General features: G+C 35.3%; 1 protein-coding gene and 1 non-coding gene across 9 annotated transcripts in view; one reads left to right on the forward strand and one right to left on the reverse strand.

Annotated features, from left to right (window-relative positions):
• Positions 1 to 20,210, forward strand: part of PUM2 (pumilio RNA binding family member 2) — a 95,890-nt gene extending 75,680 nt beyond the window's left edge. For 6 of the 8 annotated variants that reach the window (XM_034659860.1, XM_034659864.1, XM_034659863.1 and 3 more), the window contains 8 exons: positions 5,475 to 5,742; positions 6,688 to 6,817; positions 8,747 to 8,881; positions 12,104 to 12,241; positions 13,285 to 13,410; positions 13,700 to 13,821; positions 15,014 to 15,206; positions 17,211 to 20,210. In XM_034659860.1, the coding sequence (XP_034515751.1) occupies positions 5,475 to 5,742; positions 6,688 to 6,817; positions 8,747 to 8,881; positions 12,104 to 12,241; positions 13,285 to 13,410; positions 13,700 to 13,821; positions 15,014 to 15,206; positions 17,211 to 17,342 (1,244 nt within the window). In that variant the 3' untranslated portion in view covers positions 17,343 to 20,210. The remainder of the gene's footprint in view (positions 1 to 5,474; positions 5,743 to 6,687; positions 6,818 to 8,746; positions 8,882 to 12,103; positions 12,242 to 13,284; positions 13,411 to 13,699; positions 13,822 to 15,013; positions 15,207 to 17,210) is intronic. The other 2 variants (XM_034659862.1, XM_034659865.1) reach the window with 1 other exon arrangement.
• On the reverse strand, positions 9,313 to 9,416 carry LOC117802092. The gene has a single exon (XR_004625151.1). It is a non-coding gene; the product is annotated as a U6 spliceosomal RNA (small nuclear RNA).
• Positions 20,211 to 20,655: the final 445 nt, after the last annotated feature.

A 20,655-nucleotide genomic window follows, 5' to 3' on the forward strand; every position in this document is an offset into this window, starting at 1 on the left:
GTCAAGGGACTGTCCAGCCACACCTGTTGGCTCTGTGCCCTCAGCATTCTTTCTGGATAAGCTAAGATTTTTCCAGATCATCAAGTGCTAGTTTTCTTTTGCTTAACAGTTCCTTCTTCAAATTATCTCGTTCTCTTATTTTACCATAAGCAACTAGGAGAAACCAGATCACACCTTCAACATGTTGCTTGGAAAGCTTAGCTATTTACCATACCAGTTCTGTTTTCCACCCAACGTAACACATTTCAGTCTAGTTTCCCCGTTTCTAGTAACATGTTTTTCATTTTCTTGAGACCTCACTTGGAGCATCTTTAGATTCATATTTCTACCAACATTGTTCATGGCAAACATAGGTATTCTCTAAGATGGTAGCAGCTTTTGATAAGTACTCCTCACATCTATCTGAGCCCTCACCAGATTGGCCTTTAATATCCACATTTCTGCCAAACCTCTCAAGGCAGTTTAGCCTTTTTGTTAAGCACCTCCAAATTCTTCCCAACTCCAGAGTCACTTCATTTTTAGGCATTTTTTATAGTAGCACTTCACTCCTAGTACCAAAATCTGTGTTAGTTTCCCAGGACTGTTATGGCTAATTACCCCAGCTGAGTAGCTTAAAACAAACTGGGGGAGGTACAGTTTCAACACTGTATAGTATTTTATGCAAAGTTCACATTTTCAGTGTCCAAGAAAGAACGCTCAATAAATGGTTCCTGCCTTTTTAAAAAGACTTTCATGGACCCTCTGTGTCTAGCACATAGTATCAGTTTATTGGATATTATGTTATTAAGTGGATTTTCTAAAATAGGTAAAGAAACTGATTATGTTGCACACACAAACCCTATTTAATGTGAGATGCTAGAACTCAGGACAAAGGTCTGACTAATGTCCTTTGAGAAATTTTTAAAGTTAGGCACGTGTAACCAGTATCCCAAGGTGATTCATGTGCGTATTGAGAAGCACTGCTCCAAGGTCATTTTCCTACCAAAATCCGACATATTCATATAAATGTATCAATAAGTCAGATTACTTGTGGCTATTATATCTACTCTAAATGTTCATATACTACTAAAAAGTGATGGTAGAAAAAATATTGAACTAAAAGTACTAAGCTGACCTGTTCATAGGGTAGAAGTAACTAAAATTAATGTCCTAAAATAAAATAGACTGTCCTCATTTTAGACTTTTTTCTACCACTCTATATCATTGATTCTTTGCCTGCTCCAACTAACTGGTCATCTTTGGTTGTCAGTTTATCATTTCTTGAGCTTTCTAGAGCCTTGTCTTCAAACAGGCACTAGTACCCTGTATATAGCTATACCCCTTTCAGGACCCCAAATCCACTAATCCTACCATTTTTATTTGAAATAGTGGTTGACAACCTGCTATAAAATGAAACCTTGAATTATCTTGAATTGTAATTCATTAGCCTCCAAACTCTTCTATCAGAATAACCTTCAGATTTTTTTTTTCTTTTAAGTAAAAATTACCCACTGAGAGTAATCAGTAGGTCTTGAGTAAGGCTCAGAAATCTGTATTTTTAAAGGAACACATAGGTCTGCTAGGTTGAGGAACTGCCATTCCAAATCCTCGAGAGGTAGAAAATCATGAAAGGACTAGTCGGGTTTATTTATTATGTGGTGGTTTCAGTTGTTACATTGTTTTTCTTCTGTGTTTTTCCTTAGTATTATATAATCTTTTAGTTTTGATTCATAATAGGAAGGATTCAAAACAACAGACTTCTTAAGGAAATTAATGAAAACTTATAAAATCATTATTTCTACTAGGATATTTGTATGGTGTTTCCCTTCACTCAGTTGTTACAAATGAACTTGAAAAATCCTTATGTAAATAGCATGTAAGGGGTAGCACACTGTTGTGTCATAAGCTCTAGCCAAGAGTCCTGGCTGACTAGCTGCGTATCACATTTGGACCCTTAGTGACTTCATCTGTGAAATTATAGTACAAATCTCCATGTCCAATAACATTCTTATCCAAGTAGTGATTAAGAAGTGGTAAATGATAGGGGCGCCTGGGTGGCTCAGTCGTTAAGCGTCTGCCTTCAGCTCAGGGCGTGATCCCGGAGTTCCGGGATCGAGCCCCACATCNAAAAAAAAAAATTTTAAAAAAAAAAAAAAAAAAAAAAAAGAAGTGGTAAATGATAAGGGGGGATGTCAGCGATGAATTGAAGCACTGTTATCCCTTGAACGTATTTGGTGCAGAAACATATCTGCTTATAGACTACCACTAGTAATGGTACAAATATAGATAGCCTGTTTGTGTGTTTGTTTTTAATTAATTTTGGAATACTTTCAGACTTAACGGGAAAGTTGTAACACTAATACAAAAGCATTCCAGCTTACCCTTTACCCAGATTTTGCAAATGTTATTTTACCACATTAACTTTATCATTCTTTTCCTGTCGTCTTCTCTCCTTCTCTCTGCGTAATCCTTTCCCCTCTCATCCAGCTTTTTTTTCTTGATACTCTAAGGTTGCAGATACATTGTCCTTTACCCCTAAATATATCAGTGTATGTTTTCTGAAAATAAGGACATTCTTTTATGTAACCACAGTTATCAAAGTCAGGAAATTAACGATACAGTACCACAATCAAATCAGCCAACTTAAACTTTGCCAGAGGGGAGGGGAGAGAGTGATGATTGGGAAGGTGATTGATTAGAGGGGCTCACATATGACACTCATTTGTCGTGGCTCTTTGTTATTTTTCAACCTTGCACTGTTTGTCAGTTTTTTATGACTTAAACATTTTTGAAGAATATAAGCCAGTTTTGTAAGATGTACCTCAATCCCAAAATAGGTTTTGGATGCTATGCTTTCATTGTTTAGAAAACTAGATTGAATGTGTTTAGTGTATATTATGAATTGGGTTTTGAATGCTTATTTAATTTGTAAAGAAGGAAAGGTATCCTACCCTGAGTGAATTTTTTTTCAATTTTATATATGCAAATGCTAATTCAGACTTCCAGAACTGAAATTCTGAGGTTTTTTAAACTCAAGGCAATTTAACATTATTAGACCTTTTTAAGTTGTCAAAGAGTGTATCCAGAGTTTGGTGTTAGGGAGCTGATAGAACATAATCAAAGAATATTTACACATGGGAGGAATTTCAGTTGAATATTAGTACCAAATAAAATTGGCATGGTCAATCCTGGGGGTAAGTATGTATTTTGAATTTGGTGTTGAAAATCTTTAGTTCATTAAGGGCAAAGAGGTGTAGGATTGGGCCTTATGTTTGAGGTAATGATAAGCAATGTTGCAGAGATAATAATAGGAGGAGAAGTAAATTAGGGTTCTACCAGGAAATTTGTGTGGGGAAATAGGTTCAGAATAATGACTTGAAAATTAGGCTGAAGATTTAGAGAATGTGCTCTAGCAGGATGCTTTAATGTAAAGTGATATCATCAAAGTAGCCTTTGAATGGGACATTATAATTTTTTTTTTGTAAAAACAGATTGGAATGATAAATAGAGCACCCCTACCCTACAAAAAGAAGAATTGTTAGAGATTCGAATGGGCTAGTGAACAGTTCATGGAACTGTATAAATAGAAATAATAGTAGCAGCTAGAGGGTTAAGAGTATTGAGGAAATCAGTGGGATGGTGTCACGATCTCAGGGTGGTGGGATCAAACCCTGTGTTGGGCTCTGCACTGGACATGGAGCCTGCTTAAGGTTCTCTTTCTCTCTCTCTCTCCCCCCTTCCCTCTCCCCCTTTGTCCCTTTCTCTCTCTCTCTCTCTCTCTCTCTCTCGCCCCTAAAAAAAGAGTATTGAGGAAATTAAGACAGTATTAAAACTGAACTCTTTCACTTTTTAGTTACATAGATCTTAAATGAGAATTCGATGTTAATGGTTTTGGTGTATAAAATAGTTTGTTAAATTACACACTTTTAAGAAAGACAGTACAGAACCAGACCTTAGGCAGTTAATGGTACATAAAATATTCATGAATATTATTGTGTATGCGCTGTCAGACATTGCTTTAGGTGCCCGGTATCTAGCATGTAGGTAGGTGAATGTAGTTTTGTGGCACTTAACATTGGAAAGGGGACTGGAAAGTCATATAAGTTATAGTATGTATAATCTGGATGGTGGGAAGTTCAACAACAACAAAAAGCTAGAAAAATGGGGACTGAAAGTAAAAGAGGAATGTTCTAACGCAATTCACTCTCCAGGATTATTACTCGCTTACTGCTCCTTGCCCCTATAACTTTTTGCCTTTAAGTGCCTCTGTATAACTTCACAACTTTGCACTGACAGTGTGTCCTTGGCGTCATCTTTGCCTTGTGGTCTGGATTGTATATAGAGCGTAGAGCACACTACTCTGCATCGAGATGGTTTACAATAGCATAAAGCTGATGGTAGATTTTATCTGAGCTACTAAATCTGCGCTTTATGGTTTTCTATACATATTTCTTTTTTAAAAGGACACTGTCAAGTACTTTTAAGTAGTTATTTGTAATAACAATTTCCGGCTTGTATTTTTTGTTTGTTTCTATTGACTGCCCTTTAATTTCCTTGTTTGGAATGGAATATAAGCTAAAGAGGTCTTTTATTTGTCTCAAATGATAAAGGTTAAAGTTCTAGGAAAAATAAATGTTTATTTCTTGTTGGTAAAATAATCGTATTTTATGGAGAGTATTCCTTTAAAATTTTTAAAATATTTTAAAATAAGATATAATTTGGATTTATTATTTAATACTGTGGTTTTTTTGTTTATTTGTTTGTTTTTTTTAACTTAAGAAAGTAATCCGTGTGTTAACTTCTTTAAGAAATGGTTTTTCAGGGCTCCTGGCTGGCTTAGTCAGTAGAGCATGCAGTTCTTGATCTCAGGGTCGTGAGTTCGAGCCACACCTTGTGCATAGAGTTTACTTTAAAAGGAAAAAAAAAATGTTTTTCTTTACATAGAGGCATATACAACTTAATGCATTTTTTTATAAAGTCCAAAAAAGGACTGATTTAGCCCTCAGTGTTCTACTAACACTGCAAGTAAATTTTAGCCCAGCTCTAGTTCAGTGGCTTAAAATCTGAGTTTGCTAGCTATTTCTAATGTTGTTAATAAACTGGAAATTGTGTTGGTGGTTTCAGTGTTCTGATATTGAGACTAGTATGTATGACATTACAGTATAATTGTGTTTTAAACTAAGTTTCCAAGAACAAATAAAAGTTTTGTATATGACATTAGATGTTAAAATTAGGATTTAAATTAAACTGCCAAGAACAAATACAGGTTTATTTTTCTCATGTTTTCTAGTCTTTTTTCCCCCATATCCTAAAGCCACACACACATTAAGTAAATGTGTGAGATTTCTCTTCCAATTTTAATTTTCTGTTACAACATATAGGAATCAGTGGTTAGTGGAATGAGTATTTCTTGATTGAATTTTTAGTTTAAGTAACTCTTATTTGAGGAATGGCCTTGTCAAAAACATTTGCTGACCACGGCTGCTTTGTTGTAGGAGGCCTGACAAATGGTAGTGGTCGATATATCTCTGCAGCACCTGGAGCAGAAGCAAAATACCGAAGTGCTTCAAGCACTTCCAGTCTGTTTAGCTCCAGCAGCCAGCTCTTTCCTCCTTCTCGGCTTCGGTATAATAGGTCTGATATTATGCCTTCTGGCCGAAGTAGATTATTGGAAGATTTCAGGAACAACCGTTTCCCAAACCTTCAACTTAGAGACCTGATTGGACACATAGTTGAGTTTTCTCAAGACCAGCATGGTTCTAGGTAGGTGATTATCATTTATGATACTCTGTATTTTTGCTTTGAAAATTACTGCTTCATAAGAGCATAAATTTTTCTTGACTGGGGTCATTTAATCTGCATGAAAGTTGAAAGTTTTTAAAAAATACCCGATATTAGGACAAATGATAAAAATACAGGTTTTTAAATTATTTATGGTTTCTCAGTTTTCTGTAATGAGAATATTTTTATAATGAATATATAGCAGTGCCTTTTTATTGGATTATTTTTATTACATTGACTCACTTTAATTTTTCTTAAAATAATGCTCTGATTACATTTGTGGACTTCAGTGTCCCTGATGTAGACTTTGTCTTAAAAAAAAATTAAAAAGAAAGCTAAATGCTTTTGTGTTCTCTTATAGATCTGTATTTGATGTGATGTGGCTTAAGTTGAAACATTTCACTTGTAACATATTTGCTAAATTTGAATTGTCTGTTACTTCTATAGTTTTTATCTCCCTGTGGTCGAAAATTCCTTAAGAGTAGCAAATCAGACTTGTATCGCTCACAGTGGCTAAGAATTTATTTTTAAGAGCTTCTTTTATTCTCTAAACTTAGATATTATTTAGTAATATTATGAAAAAATATGTGAATAACCAATAAAATCTAATTTTTCTTCATTGATTATAGTGCAGCCAGAACTAACTTAAGTGTTAAACCTCTTCATGTCCAGACTTTTTGCCTAACTAGTAGTTATTTCAAATTAAGGTGTTACAAAAGAAAAAAATAATTAATGTGTTACAAAGAAATACTCCATAACACTTTGTCTTTTTTGCCTTAAATTGGCTGTTCACAGTACTAAATGCATTAGTACTATTTCTGGAAGTAATTTTAGGTGTATATATGTGGGAATGTTTAATACTCAAGAGATTTTTACAGAAGCTTGTTTCCAATGTGCTGTCATGGCAGGTAAATTTTTTTTTCATAGATTCATTCAACAAAAACTAGAGAGAGCTACTCCAGCTGAGCGACAGATGGTATTTAATGAAATTCTGCAAGCAGCCTATCAATTAATGACAGATGTTTTTGGAAACTATGTTATACAGAAATTTTTTGAGGTAAGCACACATTCACGTTTGTATATCTATCCAACTGTATGTTTTTAATGCTTAGAAAAGTCCAGAAGGTTGGGTAAGAGTCATTTTCATATAAAAATATGTGAGCCTGGGGGGGCACCTGGGGGGCTAAATCAGTTGAGTGTCTGCCTTTAGCTCGGGTCATGGTCTCAGGGTTCTGGGATCGAGCCCTATGTCCGGCTCTGTGTTCAGTGGGAAGTCTGCTTCTCCCTCTGCTCCTCCCCCTGCTGGTGCTCTCTGTCTCTGAAATAGATAAATCTTTAAAAAAAAAAATATATATATATATATATATATATATATGAATGAGCTTGGGAGAAAATATTTGCAAATTACATATCTAATGAAGATTTAATATCCAGAATATATGAAGAATTCCTAAAACGCAACAACAAAAAGACAACCCAGTTAAAAAAACGGACAGGAGGGGTGCCTGATTGGCTCGCTCAGTGGAGCATGCAACTCTTGACATTAGGGTTGTAGGTTCTAGCCCCCTGTTGGGTGTAGAGATTACTTAAAAAATCTTGAAAAGAAAAATGAACAGAGAACTTGAATAGAAATTTCTCTGTAGAAGATACACAAATAGCCAGTAAGCAGCACATGAAAAGAAGCTCAACATCCTTAGTCATTAGGGAAATGCAGATCCAAACTGCAGTGAGATTCTGCTTTACATCTACTAGCATTGCTTAATAAAAAAAGTGGAAGGTAACCAATGTTTGTGGAGAAATTGGAACCACTCATACATTGTTCGTAGGAGTGTAAAATGGTGTAGCTGTTGTGAAAAACGGTTTGGCAGTTCCTTAAAAAATACACATAAAATTATCATACAAACCAGCAGTTCCACTCCTATAAATACACCCAAAAGAATTGAGAACAGGGACTCAAACACTAGTGTTTGTTTCAGCATTATTCACAGTAGCCAAAAGTTAGAAACAGCCTAAATGTCCAGCTGATGAATGGATAAACAAAATGTGATAAATGCATACAATAGAATATTATTCCGCCGTAGAAGGAATGATTTCTGTTACATGCTACAACATGAAGCAAAGTAAAATAAGCCAAATGTAAAAGGATGAACATCATAGAGTTTCATTTACGAAATACCTAGAATAGGCAAATTGATAGGGACATAAAGTAGATTGGGGCTCACCAAGTGTTCGGGGAAGTGGAGAGTTACTGCTTAAGGCATGCAGCGTTTGTTTGAGGCAACAGGGAAGATTTGGAAATGGTCTGTAGTGATGATTGTACAACATTGTCGGTATAATTAATGCCACTGAATTATGCACTTAAAAATAGTGAAAATGACATTTTATGCTATGTATTTTATCACAAAAATAGTTTTAAGATATATGGGCCTACTTTAAATGAGAAGTTTAATATTAATCTAATTAATATTTGAAAATAAAAAGCATTGGGTGAAGAAACTAATAATAGTACACTCTTTTTGGTTTTTTAGATGTCTTGTATTTTGTGACTTAGCTAATTTTCAGTTTATAACTAATGTGTTGTAACTAAGTATCTTGACTTAAGTTTCCTGCACAGTTAACATCAGAATATACCTGAGAATTATCTGGTCTGAATGTATGGCTCAGAAGTTAAAGATGAGGAGATTTTGTTTTTTTAAAATGAAGGCTAAAGATGTTTACTTTAAAAGAATAACAAGTGGTTAATGTATTAGTAACAAGGAAATTTTAGATAGTGAGACTTAACCCCTCCCCCCCAAAAAAGTAATACAGTTATTTTTGGCAGCTCTGGATCTATTTTAATTAGTTTTCACCTAAATCCTCCTTCCTACATGATTACCAAATGTGGTATTTTCAAAATAGAATGAATAGGCCGCAAACAGTGGGTTATTCAGGTTTAACAAAATAATATTATGGTTCTTTTTATTAATATTAATTTCTTTTCCATCAGTTTGGGAGTTTGGATCAAAAATTAGCCCTCGCTACTCGTATTCGTGGTCATGTTCTGCCTTTAGCCTTGCAGATGTATGGCTGCCGTGTTATTCAGAAAGCATTAGAGTCTATTTCATCTGACCAGCAGGTAATTGTAAGTTAAGACAAAATTTTTGTATTTTATTCGGTTTTTGAATTATTACTTTATTATTACTTAACGCTAATCTTAGAGTGAAACATTAAGTGTTTCCGCAATTAGAATAAAATACTTCTAAAAATCTGTCTCAGACAGTACATTATTAATTGTCATAAAGTAGATCTTTTGATCTGTACTCTTCATTTTCTTCAACATCTTTTCATCTTTAAATGAAAATATTTGAGTGCCTCCTGTGTGGTAAGCAGAATGCTAAATGATGGATATTTTTGCTACACTAGCTTATTTGATTTTCTGTAGTATCAGGAATATCTTTTCCTTTTTCCAAAGTGTATTTGGATTGTACTTACACTTCTATCATAAGAATAAAAAAATTTTTCGTTGAGTAGAGTGCTCTTTATTTTAAGTTATATTTTAATTCCAGTTAACATAAAAATGTGGAACGCTTCATGGATTTGTGTGTAATCTGTGTGCAGGGGCCGTGCTAATCTTTGTACCATTCCCATTTTAGTATTTATGCTTCCAAAGCGAGCACAAGAATTAAAATTTTAAAACGAGTTGCATTCCTGTATGCCAGTTAAAAATTATATATATAAAGTTTTTAAAAATTTCATTCAATAGGAAAAGTAACCTAAGAATTCTGTTAACAAGATTCACAGTTTTTGAGATAAAGAGGAAAGAACATGTATAAATTAAATGGGAATATACTGTATTCTTGGATGAAGAAGTCTAGTAAAATTCTATTTTAAGTTAAAAAAGGATTAATGTAATTCCAGTCATGTGTTCTTGGTAATTTTCTTATAACTGATCAGAATAATTTTTAAAATTACTTGAAATAGACAAGTGTATTAAGAGAATGAGGATAAATGCTGATCTGCTAGGTTTTTAATATGTGAAGCACCACTAGTGTGGTTCTTGTAGGAGATTAAGCAGACTTTAGAAATGAAATTCATAACCCCAAATAGATACTATTTTATATATATATATAACTAGTATATGTATTACAATGAAACTTAGAGTAAAGGAAATAGTTTTTTCTTAAAACACATTGGTCATTAGTAAATTTGGAATGAGATCACATTTGATTCTCCACCCACATACATTATTGTATAATAAAGTAAATTCCAGAATTAAAAACAGTAATGACATATATATATATGGATATGTGTGTGTATATGTGTAAAAATTTGTGAGAAAATAGTATTATTTTCTGAAGGAAATTTCTGGAGGCAATTCTGAGTTCTAGAATAATTGAAGATCTGTCACAGTGGAAAAGATGAACAAATTTTGATTATTGTAGATGATTACGTAACTGCTGTAGCATAAGTCTCAAACTGGTTTAGGTACCTCACAGGTATTTTAAAGAATGAGATCTTGGGCACCTGGGAGGCTCAGTCCATTAAGCGTCTGCCTTCGGCTCGGGTCATGCTCTCGTCTTGGGATCTAGTCCCATGTGGGGCTCCCTGCTTAGCGGGGAGTCTGATTCTCCTCCCTCTACCCCTCCCCCCTGCGCATGATCTCTCTCTCTCTCTCTCTCAAATAAAATCTTAAAGAATGAGATCTTGCTATTTGCAATAACATGGATGGACCTAGAAGGCATTACACTAAGTGAAATAAGAAGAAGGACAAATACCTCTGATTTCACTCCTCTGTGTAATCTGATAAACAGAAGAAACAAACAACAAACTCTTAAATACAGGGAATAAGCCCTTGGTTGCCAGAGGGTTGGTGGGTGGCAGTTGGGGGAGGCTATAGGTAAAGGGGATTAAGAGATAAACTTTCAGTTATAAAATTAAAAAGTCACGGAAATGAAAAGTACAGCGTAGGGAATATAGTCAGTAATGTAACAACGTTTTTGGTGACTATACCTTTCGTGGTGAGCAATGTGTAGTGTTTTATTGAATCACTATGTTGCACACCTGAAACTAATATGGCATGTCAGTTATACTTCAGTAATAAATAATAAAGATACTTAAATGTCTTTAATATTTGAAAATATAAATCACTGAGAATAAGCCTTATGTGAACCTGTTAATGAATAATGGTGTTCTTTGGATTCCTTAGGCTATTTTATTTTGTTATTTAGTTTATAGCTAAACATCGGTGTTATATCTTGGCTTAACAGAATTCCTCTAGAATTATGTTAGTATGTATCTGAGAGTTCTTTGGGTGAGAGACTTTAAATGTGATACCTTTAGATACTGTGTGTACTCCATTTCTTCACAATACTATTTCCTGTTGTACTAATAAGGCACACAGATTATCGTGTGGCTACCTGTATTTTTCTCTAAGGATTAAGATGTTTATTTAATAAATGCTTACAAATTTATTTTTTAAAATGAAGATTACTTGCTAAAAGAAAATGCCAGTTAGTAAATAAACCTTACTGTAAATAAGCTTAACCTTATTAGTAAGCAAAGAAACAAATGAAAGGGGTCATTTTTGCCACTTAAATTAATAAAAATCTAAAATTTCCGAAGAATTCATTTCCAAAGAGGCATCTAGGTGGCTCACTCAGTTAAGTTTCTGAGCCTTTTGATTTCACTCAGGTCATGATCTCAGGGTTGTGAGATCAGGCTCCACATTGCTGCTTCTCCCTCCGCCCCTTCCCCCACTCGCATGTGCTCTAAATAAGTAATAAACCTTTTTTTAAAATTAAAAAATTATTTGGGGGGGGGTACCTGGGTGGCTCAGTTGGTTAAGCGTCTGCCTTCAGCTCAGGTAGTGATCCCAGGGTCCTGGGATTGAGCCCCATGTCTGGCTCCCTGCTCAGCATGGAGTCTGCTTCTCCCTCTGCCCTTCCCCCCACTCATGCTCCCCTCTCTCCCTCCCTCTGAAATGAATGAATAAAATCTTTTAAAGAAATTACTTTTTGAGGGAACGGGGCGGGGGGTGCTAAGTAAAGAAAAAGTGTAAAATTCTGAATTAATTATGTATATTGTCAGCTGAGGAAGATGAGTAGAAGGTGTGTAGAGTGATAAGAGTTGTTTAAATGCAGCAAATTTAGCATCACTACTTTTTTTTTTCAGCAAGTGTTACTTACATTACAGTCCTGCGAAATGTTTTGATAATTCTCACCATGAATTCTGGTGGGGGGGCAGATTGTAAACTTTGATATCTAAAAAAGTGCCAACAAATTTTTTACCCTGCTTTTGTAATCAGTATTTTTAATCCTGATATCTTGCTTGATGAGGTAATTTTTTAAATGTCACCTTTTTGCAGAGTGAAATGGTAAAGGAGCTAGATGGTCATGTGCTCAAATGTGTGAAAGATCAGAATGGAAACCATGTTGTACAAAAATGTATTGAATGTGTTCAACCACAGTCACTACAGTTCATCATTGATGCTTTCAAAGGACAAGTAAGATTGATTTTTGGCTTCTGATAAGCTAGCAGGGCATTCTTTTAGAATTTGAGTGTTAACACATTTTTCGTAAGTCACAAGGTGATGTAATGCCCAGTACTGTCATACAAACATAGGAGACAAAACAGTAAATGTACAATGATTTCTGCCTGTTTCATAGAGTGCATCAGTAGATAGCTTCACTTTATTGAAGCTGAAAACTGTAGAAGTAGTTCAGTAATATTACTTTAGGATCACAACTCTTAGAATTATAAACCCAACAGTGTTTTCCAAATTTGGGGGGAGAAGGAAAGGAAAAGTCTTCTGAAAGTCTTCACATCCTATAGTAAAACACAGAAAATAAATATCAACTAATACGTAGTAATTAATAACTGCTAATTATATTATTGTACACTACCCTCATCTTGCAGTCTGTTTTCATTATTACATACCCTCCATCTTCTGGTTTGGTGCCATTTGATCAAAATGTCTGTTAGTTCCTGGGGTACCTGGGTGGCTGTCAGTTAAGCATCCCACTCTTGGTTTCAGCTCAGTTGGGAATGAGCCCCGCATTGGGCTATGCTCAGTGCAGAGCCTGGTTCAGATTCTCTCTTCCTATCTATCTCATTCTCTCTCTCTTTCAAGTAAATAAATAAAATCTTAAAAAGGGGGGGGGGCACCTGTGTGGTTCAGTTGGTTAGGCATCAGTCTTCGGCTTGGGTGGGGATCCTGGAGTCCTGGAATCAAGCCCCACATTGGGCTCCCGGGTCAGTGGAGAGCCTGCTTCTCTCCCTTTGCTGCTCCCACTGCTTCTGTGCTCCATATCTCTTTCTCTCTCTTTAACAAATAAAATCTTCAAAAAGAGAGAGAGGAAATATCTCTTAGCTCCTAAGTTGATCACCTTGCTTTCCAGTCTTTACTAACAGGGCAGTGGTCATACTGAAGGTGACTCCCCACCCTTCTATTTTAAATTAATTCAGCATGTCATCAGAAACCTGTCTGCCTCAAAACTTTCCAAAAATGTCAGATAATGGAAATGTATTTGTTCCAATTGTTTTAAGGTGTTTGTACTTTCAACTCATCCTTATGGCTGCAGAGTGATCCAGCGTATCCTAGAACATTGTACTGCAGAACAGACCTTACCTATCTTAGAAGAACTTCACCAACATACAGAGCAGTTGGTACAGGTATAAACTCCCTAATAGTTTTAAATGTTTATGTATTTTTGAAAATGGTTCAAAACATAGACAAATATTATTTATTGTTAAATTTAGGGAAATATAATTTATTCCTAAATTATAATTTATTCCTAAATTAACACACTGTAGAAACACATAGTAAGACAAAAAGCCCAGTATATTCTCCTGACTATATACTGCTAAATTTTTAGAAAAAATAATTAACATCTTTTTAAAGAATAATCATTATTCTTAAGGAATGACTTAAGGAAAGTAATTTTTAAATATCTGTATTTAGGATCAATATGGCAATTACGTTATTCAGCATGTACTGGAACATGGTCGACCTGAAGACAAAAGCAAAATTGTTTCTGAAATCAGAGGAAAAGTCTTAGCCCTGAGTCAACACAAATTTGCCAGGTATTGCAATATTTTCTGATTCCAAGGGTCAGTTCTTTTAACTCTTTGGCTTTTATTAGTAAACAAAGGAATGTAGACTATAGCATTAGAACATAATCTTTCTTGGGACGCCTGGGTGGCTCGGGTTAAACATCTGCCTTAGGCTCAGGTCATGATCTCAGGGCCCTGGGATCGAGTCCCACATTGGGTTCCTTGTTCACCGGGGGAGCCTGCTTCTCCCTCTGCCTGCTGCTCCCTCTGCTTGTGCTCTCTCTCTCTCTTTCTCTGACAAATAAATAAAATCTTTAAAATTAAAAAAATAAAAAACTAAAAAAAACCCCACACATAATCTTGCTTTTAGTAGAGGGGGAAAAACACATACAGAACTTTGCTTTTATCCATACATGACAAATTGGTTTGCCCACATATATTCCATTTTTAAAGTCTGTATTCAGAAAATGATTTGTCTCCCCAAACATATAAATGCAGATTCTTTCAGTGCATGTTAATGAAAATCTCAGACCTTACCAATGATCTGGTTTTCTCTCTTTGAATTATAATTATTATTTTAAGAGGCATATAATTGAACTTGTGGGTATCCAGTATGGGTTCCTCTATGATACTAATTTCTATTTTAAAAGTAAAAGGTAAGAGAATCGCAAGAAAATACCATCTTGACTCTTAACGTCTTCAGATGTGTTGAGCAAATTCTTTCAAAACCAAGGATATTTTGCTATAAAGAAAATAGTAATAAAATACAGGGCGCCCAGGTGGCGCAGTTGTTGAAGTATCGGCTCTTGGTTTTGGCCGAGGCTGTGATCTCAGGGTCAGCATGGAGCCCCGAGTTTGTCTCCATTGTTCAGCCCAGAGTCCAGTTGGGTTTCTCTCTCCCCTTTTCTCTGCCCCTCCTCCCCCTGCAGTCTTGTACACCCTCTAGCTCTCAAATAAATCTTTAAAGAAAAAAGTAAAAAAATAACTTTTGGGGGCCGCCCGGGTGGCTCAGTCGGTTAAGCGTCTGCCTTTGGCTCAAGTCATGATTCTGGGGTCCTGGGATCCAGCCCCACCTTGGGCTCTCTGCTCAGTGGGGAATCAGCTTCTCTGTCTCTCCCCACCACTCCTTCTGCCTCTCTCTCTCTTTCTCTCTCTCTCTCTGTCTCAAATAAAAAGTAATAAATCTTTTAAATAACTTTCTGTGTATATACTTAATTTTTAGCAATGTGGTAGAAAAGTGTGTTACTCATGCCTCCCGTGCTGAGAGAGCTTTACTGATTGACGAAGTTTGCTGCCAGAATGATGGTCCTCACAGTGCCTTATACACCATGATGAAGGACCAGTATGCCAATTACGTGGTTCAGAAGATGATTGATATGGCTGAACCTGCTCAGAGAAAGATAATCATGCATAAGGTAATAGAGTTTATAGCACTTAAAATAGGTGGTTCAATTTCAGGCTACAATTGTAGCTTCTAGGTTTTAATTTCCTCTTCTGTTCTAACTGGAGAAAACATCTAAAATCAGTGGATAACCTTTGACAAATATAGGTATGGTGTACCATTCCATTAGATTCCTAAAATATTCTCAATAAAATCACATTCATTTCTCATCTGTTTACCCATCTTTAGCATTGCCCATACCCATCTTATTTAAATATATTTGGTTTGCCATAATACATGGATTGAACATTAATTTTAAAATCTATAACCTAATGCGTTTTCCTAATTGATTGGGTTGGTTGGTTGTTTTTGTTTTTTGTTTTTTTTTTAACAAGCTGTTTTCTCCCTAGAATGTAATGATTCTTTTTAAAATGCATTAATTTCCTGGGAAAACTGTTAAAAAGAATACTGGAAGAAATACTAAATGCCCAGTCTTTTTCTAAATTAATTCATTTAAGAAACAAGGGACAAGGGGTCCCTGGGTGGCTCAGTTGGTTCTGCTTTCGTCTCAGGTCATGATCCGAGGGTCCTGAGATCCAGTGTCATGTCAGTCTGCTTCTCCTGCCGCGCCTTACCCTGCTCATGCTCTGTCTCTCTCTGTCTCTCTCTCAAATAACATTTAAAAAAAAAAAAAAAAAAAACAGGTCATATAACTTCTTTGGACTTCTTGTTATATAAAGAGAAATATAAGATCATCAATTTTTTACCTTTTTAAAAATGTAATATTTCTGCTTAAAAATATATACTTATAAAAATTGTCAGTCTTATTTTTAACAACTACATTATTTAACCAATATCATATTTATAACATTTGGATTGTTTCTATGAATGTCTTTGCATAACTACCTGTTTTTGTAGGGTAAATTCTTAGGTGTGGAATTGCTGGTGCAAAGTATGTAGACATTTTATGTGTTGATAGATACTGCCAGGTTGGTCTCAAAAAATCTGTACACGTTTGCACATCTACCAGTGTATAAGAAGGACAACTGTTTTGTTGTCATCTCATCAATACCAGTTGTTGTTCCTTATAAAATTTTTTGCCAGTTTGGGGCACTTGGGTGGCTCAGTCGGTTAAGCATGTCTTCAGCTCAGTTCATGATCCCCAGGGTCCTGTGATCAAGCCCCACATCGGGCTCCCTGCTTAGCGGGGAGCCTGCTTCTGCCTGTCCCTCTGCCCCTCCCCTGACTTGTGCTCGCTCTCTCCCTCTCTCTGTCTCTGAAATAAATGAGTAAAATCTTTAAAAAAAATTTTTTTTGCCAGTCTGGGTGGAAAGATGAGCATACAATTCTTTTCATTTACATTTTAAAAACTATTAGATTTTGAACAATTTAGATGTATTAGCCATCACATATCTGATTGCTCATTCATGTCTTTTGCTCCGTTTTCTATTGAATTTTTATCCAGCAGACTTGAGTAAGAAAATTCTGGCTTCATCAACTTTTTAAGAACTTAATAGTTCACTTGTGATGCTTTCCTGCTATGTTTGGAACCCCTCTGTTGTTGGCATTTGTAATAGTTTAGAAGTAGCGGTTTGTGTATTCATTGAACAATTTTGAGAGTAGAAGGTTGGAAAGATTGAGTATAATGAACTGCTTTTGCAAACAGCTTTCTTAAAGGATTTGAATATTAAAATCAATTATTCTTCTAAGGGGCGCTTGGGTGGCTCAGTTGTTAAACGTCTGCCTTCAGCTCAGGGTGTGATCCCGGCCTTCTGGGATCGAGCCCCACATCAGGCTTCTCTGCTGGGAGCCTGCTTCTTCCTCTCCCACTCCCCCTGCGTGTCTCTCTCTCACTGGCTGTCTCTCTCACTGCCTGTCTCTGTGTCAAAAAAAATAAATAAAATCTTTAAAAATAAATAAATAATAAATAAATAAATAATCAATTACTCTTCTAAATCACTAAGATTCAGGAGTGCTTTTTTAAGAAACCGGAAACTGAAATAACTAAGATTTACTAAGGAGATTATTTGTTTTTCAGATTCGACCTCACATTACTACTTTGCGCAAATACACATATGGGAAGCATATACTGGCCAAGTTGGAAAAATATTATTTGAAAAATAGCCCAGATCTAGGGCCTATTGGAGGACCACCAAATGGAATGCTGTAAAGGGAAAAGAGAAAGAAGATGATGTAACCATGTGAAAAGAACGTTTCCTTTGTGAATTATCAAAACACAACTCAACTATGAATCTTTCAAAAATTTTTTTTAAAGCAAAACTATTTATTGACTTTATTCATCCATTTGTAAATTTTTTAAGGTTCTTGTGTATATTTGGGGGGTGGGGGTGGTGAATTATAAATTATATTCAGCCCTGAGTGGAGACCTATCAGATTGGATTGCTGGCAAAGCACAGAATGCCTGTATATGATGTAACTATCAAAAAAAAGCTGTCACATATTTTGTAAATTTTTACCTTGTAAAGTCACAAAAATAGTTTTTAAAGGAAAAAGTACAGTATTCTTTTAATAAACTGGCTTGCAGTCTGGTAGGTCTACGGACCCCATAGCACAACAGGTTTATAGAGATGTATATAGAAATATAGTCCTTATTTTTTTTTTGTCCTTTGTGTGAAGCCTTTTATAATCGATTAACAATCAACTGCATAAATATTATTAATATTTTAAAAAGAAAGTTTAGTTGTATTTTGGTAATTCACAAACTATCATGCAAATAAAAACTCGGCAAGTAAGACAAGAATTAAATGATTTGAGATGAAAAGAGCTTATATTATTTACAGTGGATGTGATTTTAATACAAATACTGCCCTAAAATGTCTCTGGCAATGTACAGAAGTATTGTATATACTTACATATGTAATTGTTGTAAGAGGTAGAAAAAAAACAAAATCATGGTGACACTTCCATTCAGTTAAATGCACTAATTGGAAAGTTAAGTCCCTTTTTAACTTTTCAGTTGGGTTTGCAATCTGATAAAGAGTGAAAATTTGTATATTGTTTTGCTTATAGAATTACAAGGACATGTTGAGGAAGTGTTGAGCTTTATTTTGCTTTTTCATAGTAGATTTTGAGACAGTAGGAACCAGATAGAGGTGAAAGGGGCCACTGAAAAGTGAATTTGATAGCTCAACATTTAAGCATGACTACATATTCAGATAGCTTTTTTTGCTTCCTATAAATAATATGCATTGTGTGTGTAGTAATAGATGTAAGTTTACACTTTGAAAGCAAATCTTGTTTCAATGTTTATTATAAAAGCCTTGCTAATTTAGTAGTGATGCTTTCCTTGGTTGTACAGGTGTACATTTGTAAACCTTCATGCTGTAAATGGAATTTGTTTTATCTCTTTGGAAAACATTTGCATTTTAGTGTACATTTATGTCCCTGCCCTCTTTGACCTGGCATATAGTGTTGTATAATGTAAATTTATTTCTCCAAATCGAGAGTGATTTTTTAAAAATTTTTTATCTTTATATGGTTTCAGAAGTATGAACCGGCTTTCTTTTTATTATTGTGGGAAACATTTTCTTTTATAACATAGTTGTTGACTCTGTTTATATGGACATACTAGGATTTGGATCACCTTCAAGAAGTCAGGGTATTGTGCATAATAGAAAGTATTGGACTGAGAAATTTCGTTACCATGGAGGCCAATGCTTTTTCCATCTTATTAAATGTGATGTGACTTTTTTCTTTGTACAGAAGAGTACTGTATTTTTGAATAGCCTATTCCCAAGTAAGAGCAAATCTGTATGATAACATTTTTTTCTCTGGACATAAGACATAACAGTAACATGATGTACATTTACAAGCGGCCTTATGTACATTTCCCAACAATCTTTTTAAGGCAAAATTGTGACCATATGTGTATAATTAAAATCGTTTTTAATCCTTTGCCTATGAAAATATTTTGGAAAAAAACTTGCTTTGTATATTCAGTTTCTGAAAGATAAAGAAAGTGCTTTGTATTTTGTTGAAGTCAGTATTTTGTATAAAACCATTTATGTTGACCCACTTCTGTTTAGTGCTGAAAACTAATGAATCATGCTGTCTCTTTCGATTGAACATGTAAGGGGTTTTTTATTAGAGATCTGCAGAAGAAAAGCATTCTTCTGAGCACAATATTGAATATAAAGGTTTAGCTGTTCATATCATGAGCCTAAAAACAATGGCATAAAGTTTGGTGTACCAGGCATACTTTTTCATGTTTGACGTTGAGTTACTCTAGTTTTCTAACCCAACATTCCATGTTGAGTCCATTAAATCCAACCACTTGTCACTGTCCCCTCATAGTCATACTGGTTCATCAACATGTCCCAGTCACAGTGGCAGTGCTTTTTCCCCTACATATAAAGCTGCTGTCTTCCACCCCGTCCTACTTTGTTTTGCCAGCCTCAGAGTGTCTTGGCCCCGTGTCGAAATTTGTTCCCAGTATCAGCTCATGGTTGTGAGCTGATCATGATCCAAGTTGTTCTTGTTGGAGATTGATAAGTGACTTTCCTGGATTTGCACAGCTGAATTCCTGGTTTTCCTTTTTCCTACTCTCTGTTGGCACAGTTATCTCTGTAAATTGAGAAAGCCCTAGAGGATGGCTGGGAAATGGAACCTTCTTAGGGTTTTGATGTTCCCATGTATCCCAGTGTTGACAAACTAATCTTCCCAATACTTTCGGGCCTATTCTAGAAGAACGTCTATTACTGTAGAAATTTTATGGTCTGCCATTTTGGTGCCCACCTCTCTGATTCCACCATTTAATAAGTTGGCATGGAGTTTTGCTAAAATCTGAGCATCACATTTCAGAATAAAGAAACTTTAATTGGGCAGAACCACTTAGACTTAACTCTTGAGTGTCTCCTTTTGATATGGATTGTTTCGGACCAGTTTGTCTAAAGTCTTGGCTCTTCTTGGTTCATACGAAATAATGTTATCTTCACTTTGTATATTATGTATAAATTAGAAAATGAAAAATGTGTGAATAACATTGTATGAAATAAACCTGGTCTTGTGTTTTTCTCTAGATAAAATACCCTTCTGTACCTCAATTACAATTCAGATTGCCCATTCAAGTTTACTCTGATTTAAGGAAAAGCAAATATTTTTATCACATGGATGCTAATTTGGGGCTACTGATAACTCTGATGGTATTCTTATCTTTTGATTAGTACTTAGGATCTCTGTCTATATTACATAGAGTGATTACACACCTCATAGGATGAACTTTTAGCCTGTTTCCTTGATAAAATGATATTTCTTCAAGGTTGTTTTGAGGATTAAATTAAATCACTTATCTTTACCTATAGGTGTTTGTTTCCTTTCCACATGAACTTCCAGAGACAGTGTTGTCTAAAGGAGAATACACTTTGGGTTCAGGCATGGATTTGAAGTTTATCTCACGGTTCACAAACCTTGTGAATTTGTGTGTATTAACTCACCTCAGCCTCAGTGTCGCCACCAGTACCCTG

This window comes from Ailuropoda melanoleuca, chromosome 4, assembly GCF_002007445.2.
Source record: "Ailuropoda melanoleuca isolate Jingjing chromosome 4, ASM200744v2, whole genome shotgun sequence".
Taxonomy (NCBI): domain Eukaryota; kingdom Metazoa; phylum Chordata; class Mammalia; order Carnivora; family Ursidae; genus Ailuropoda; species Ailuropoda melanoleuca.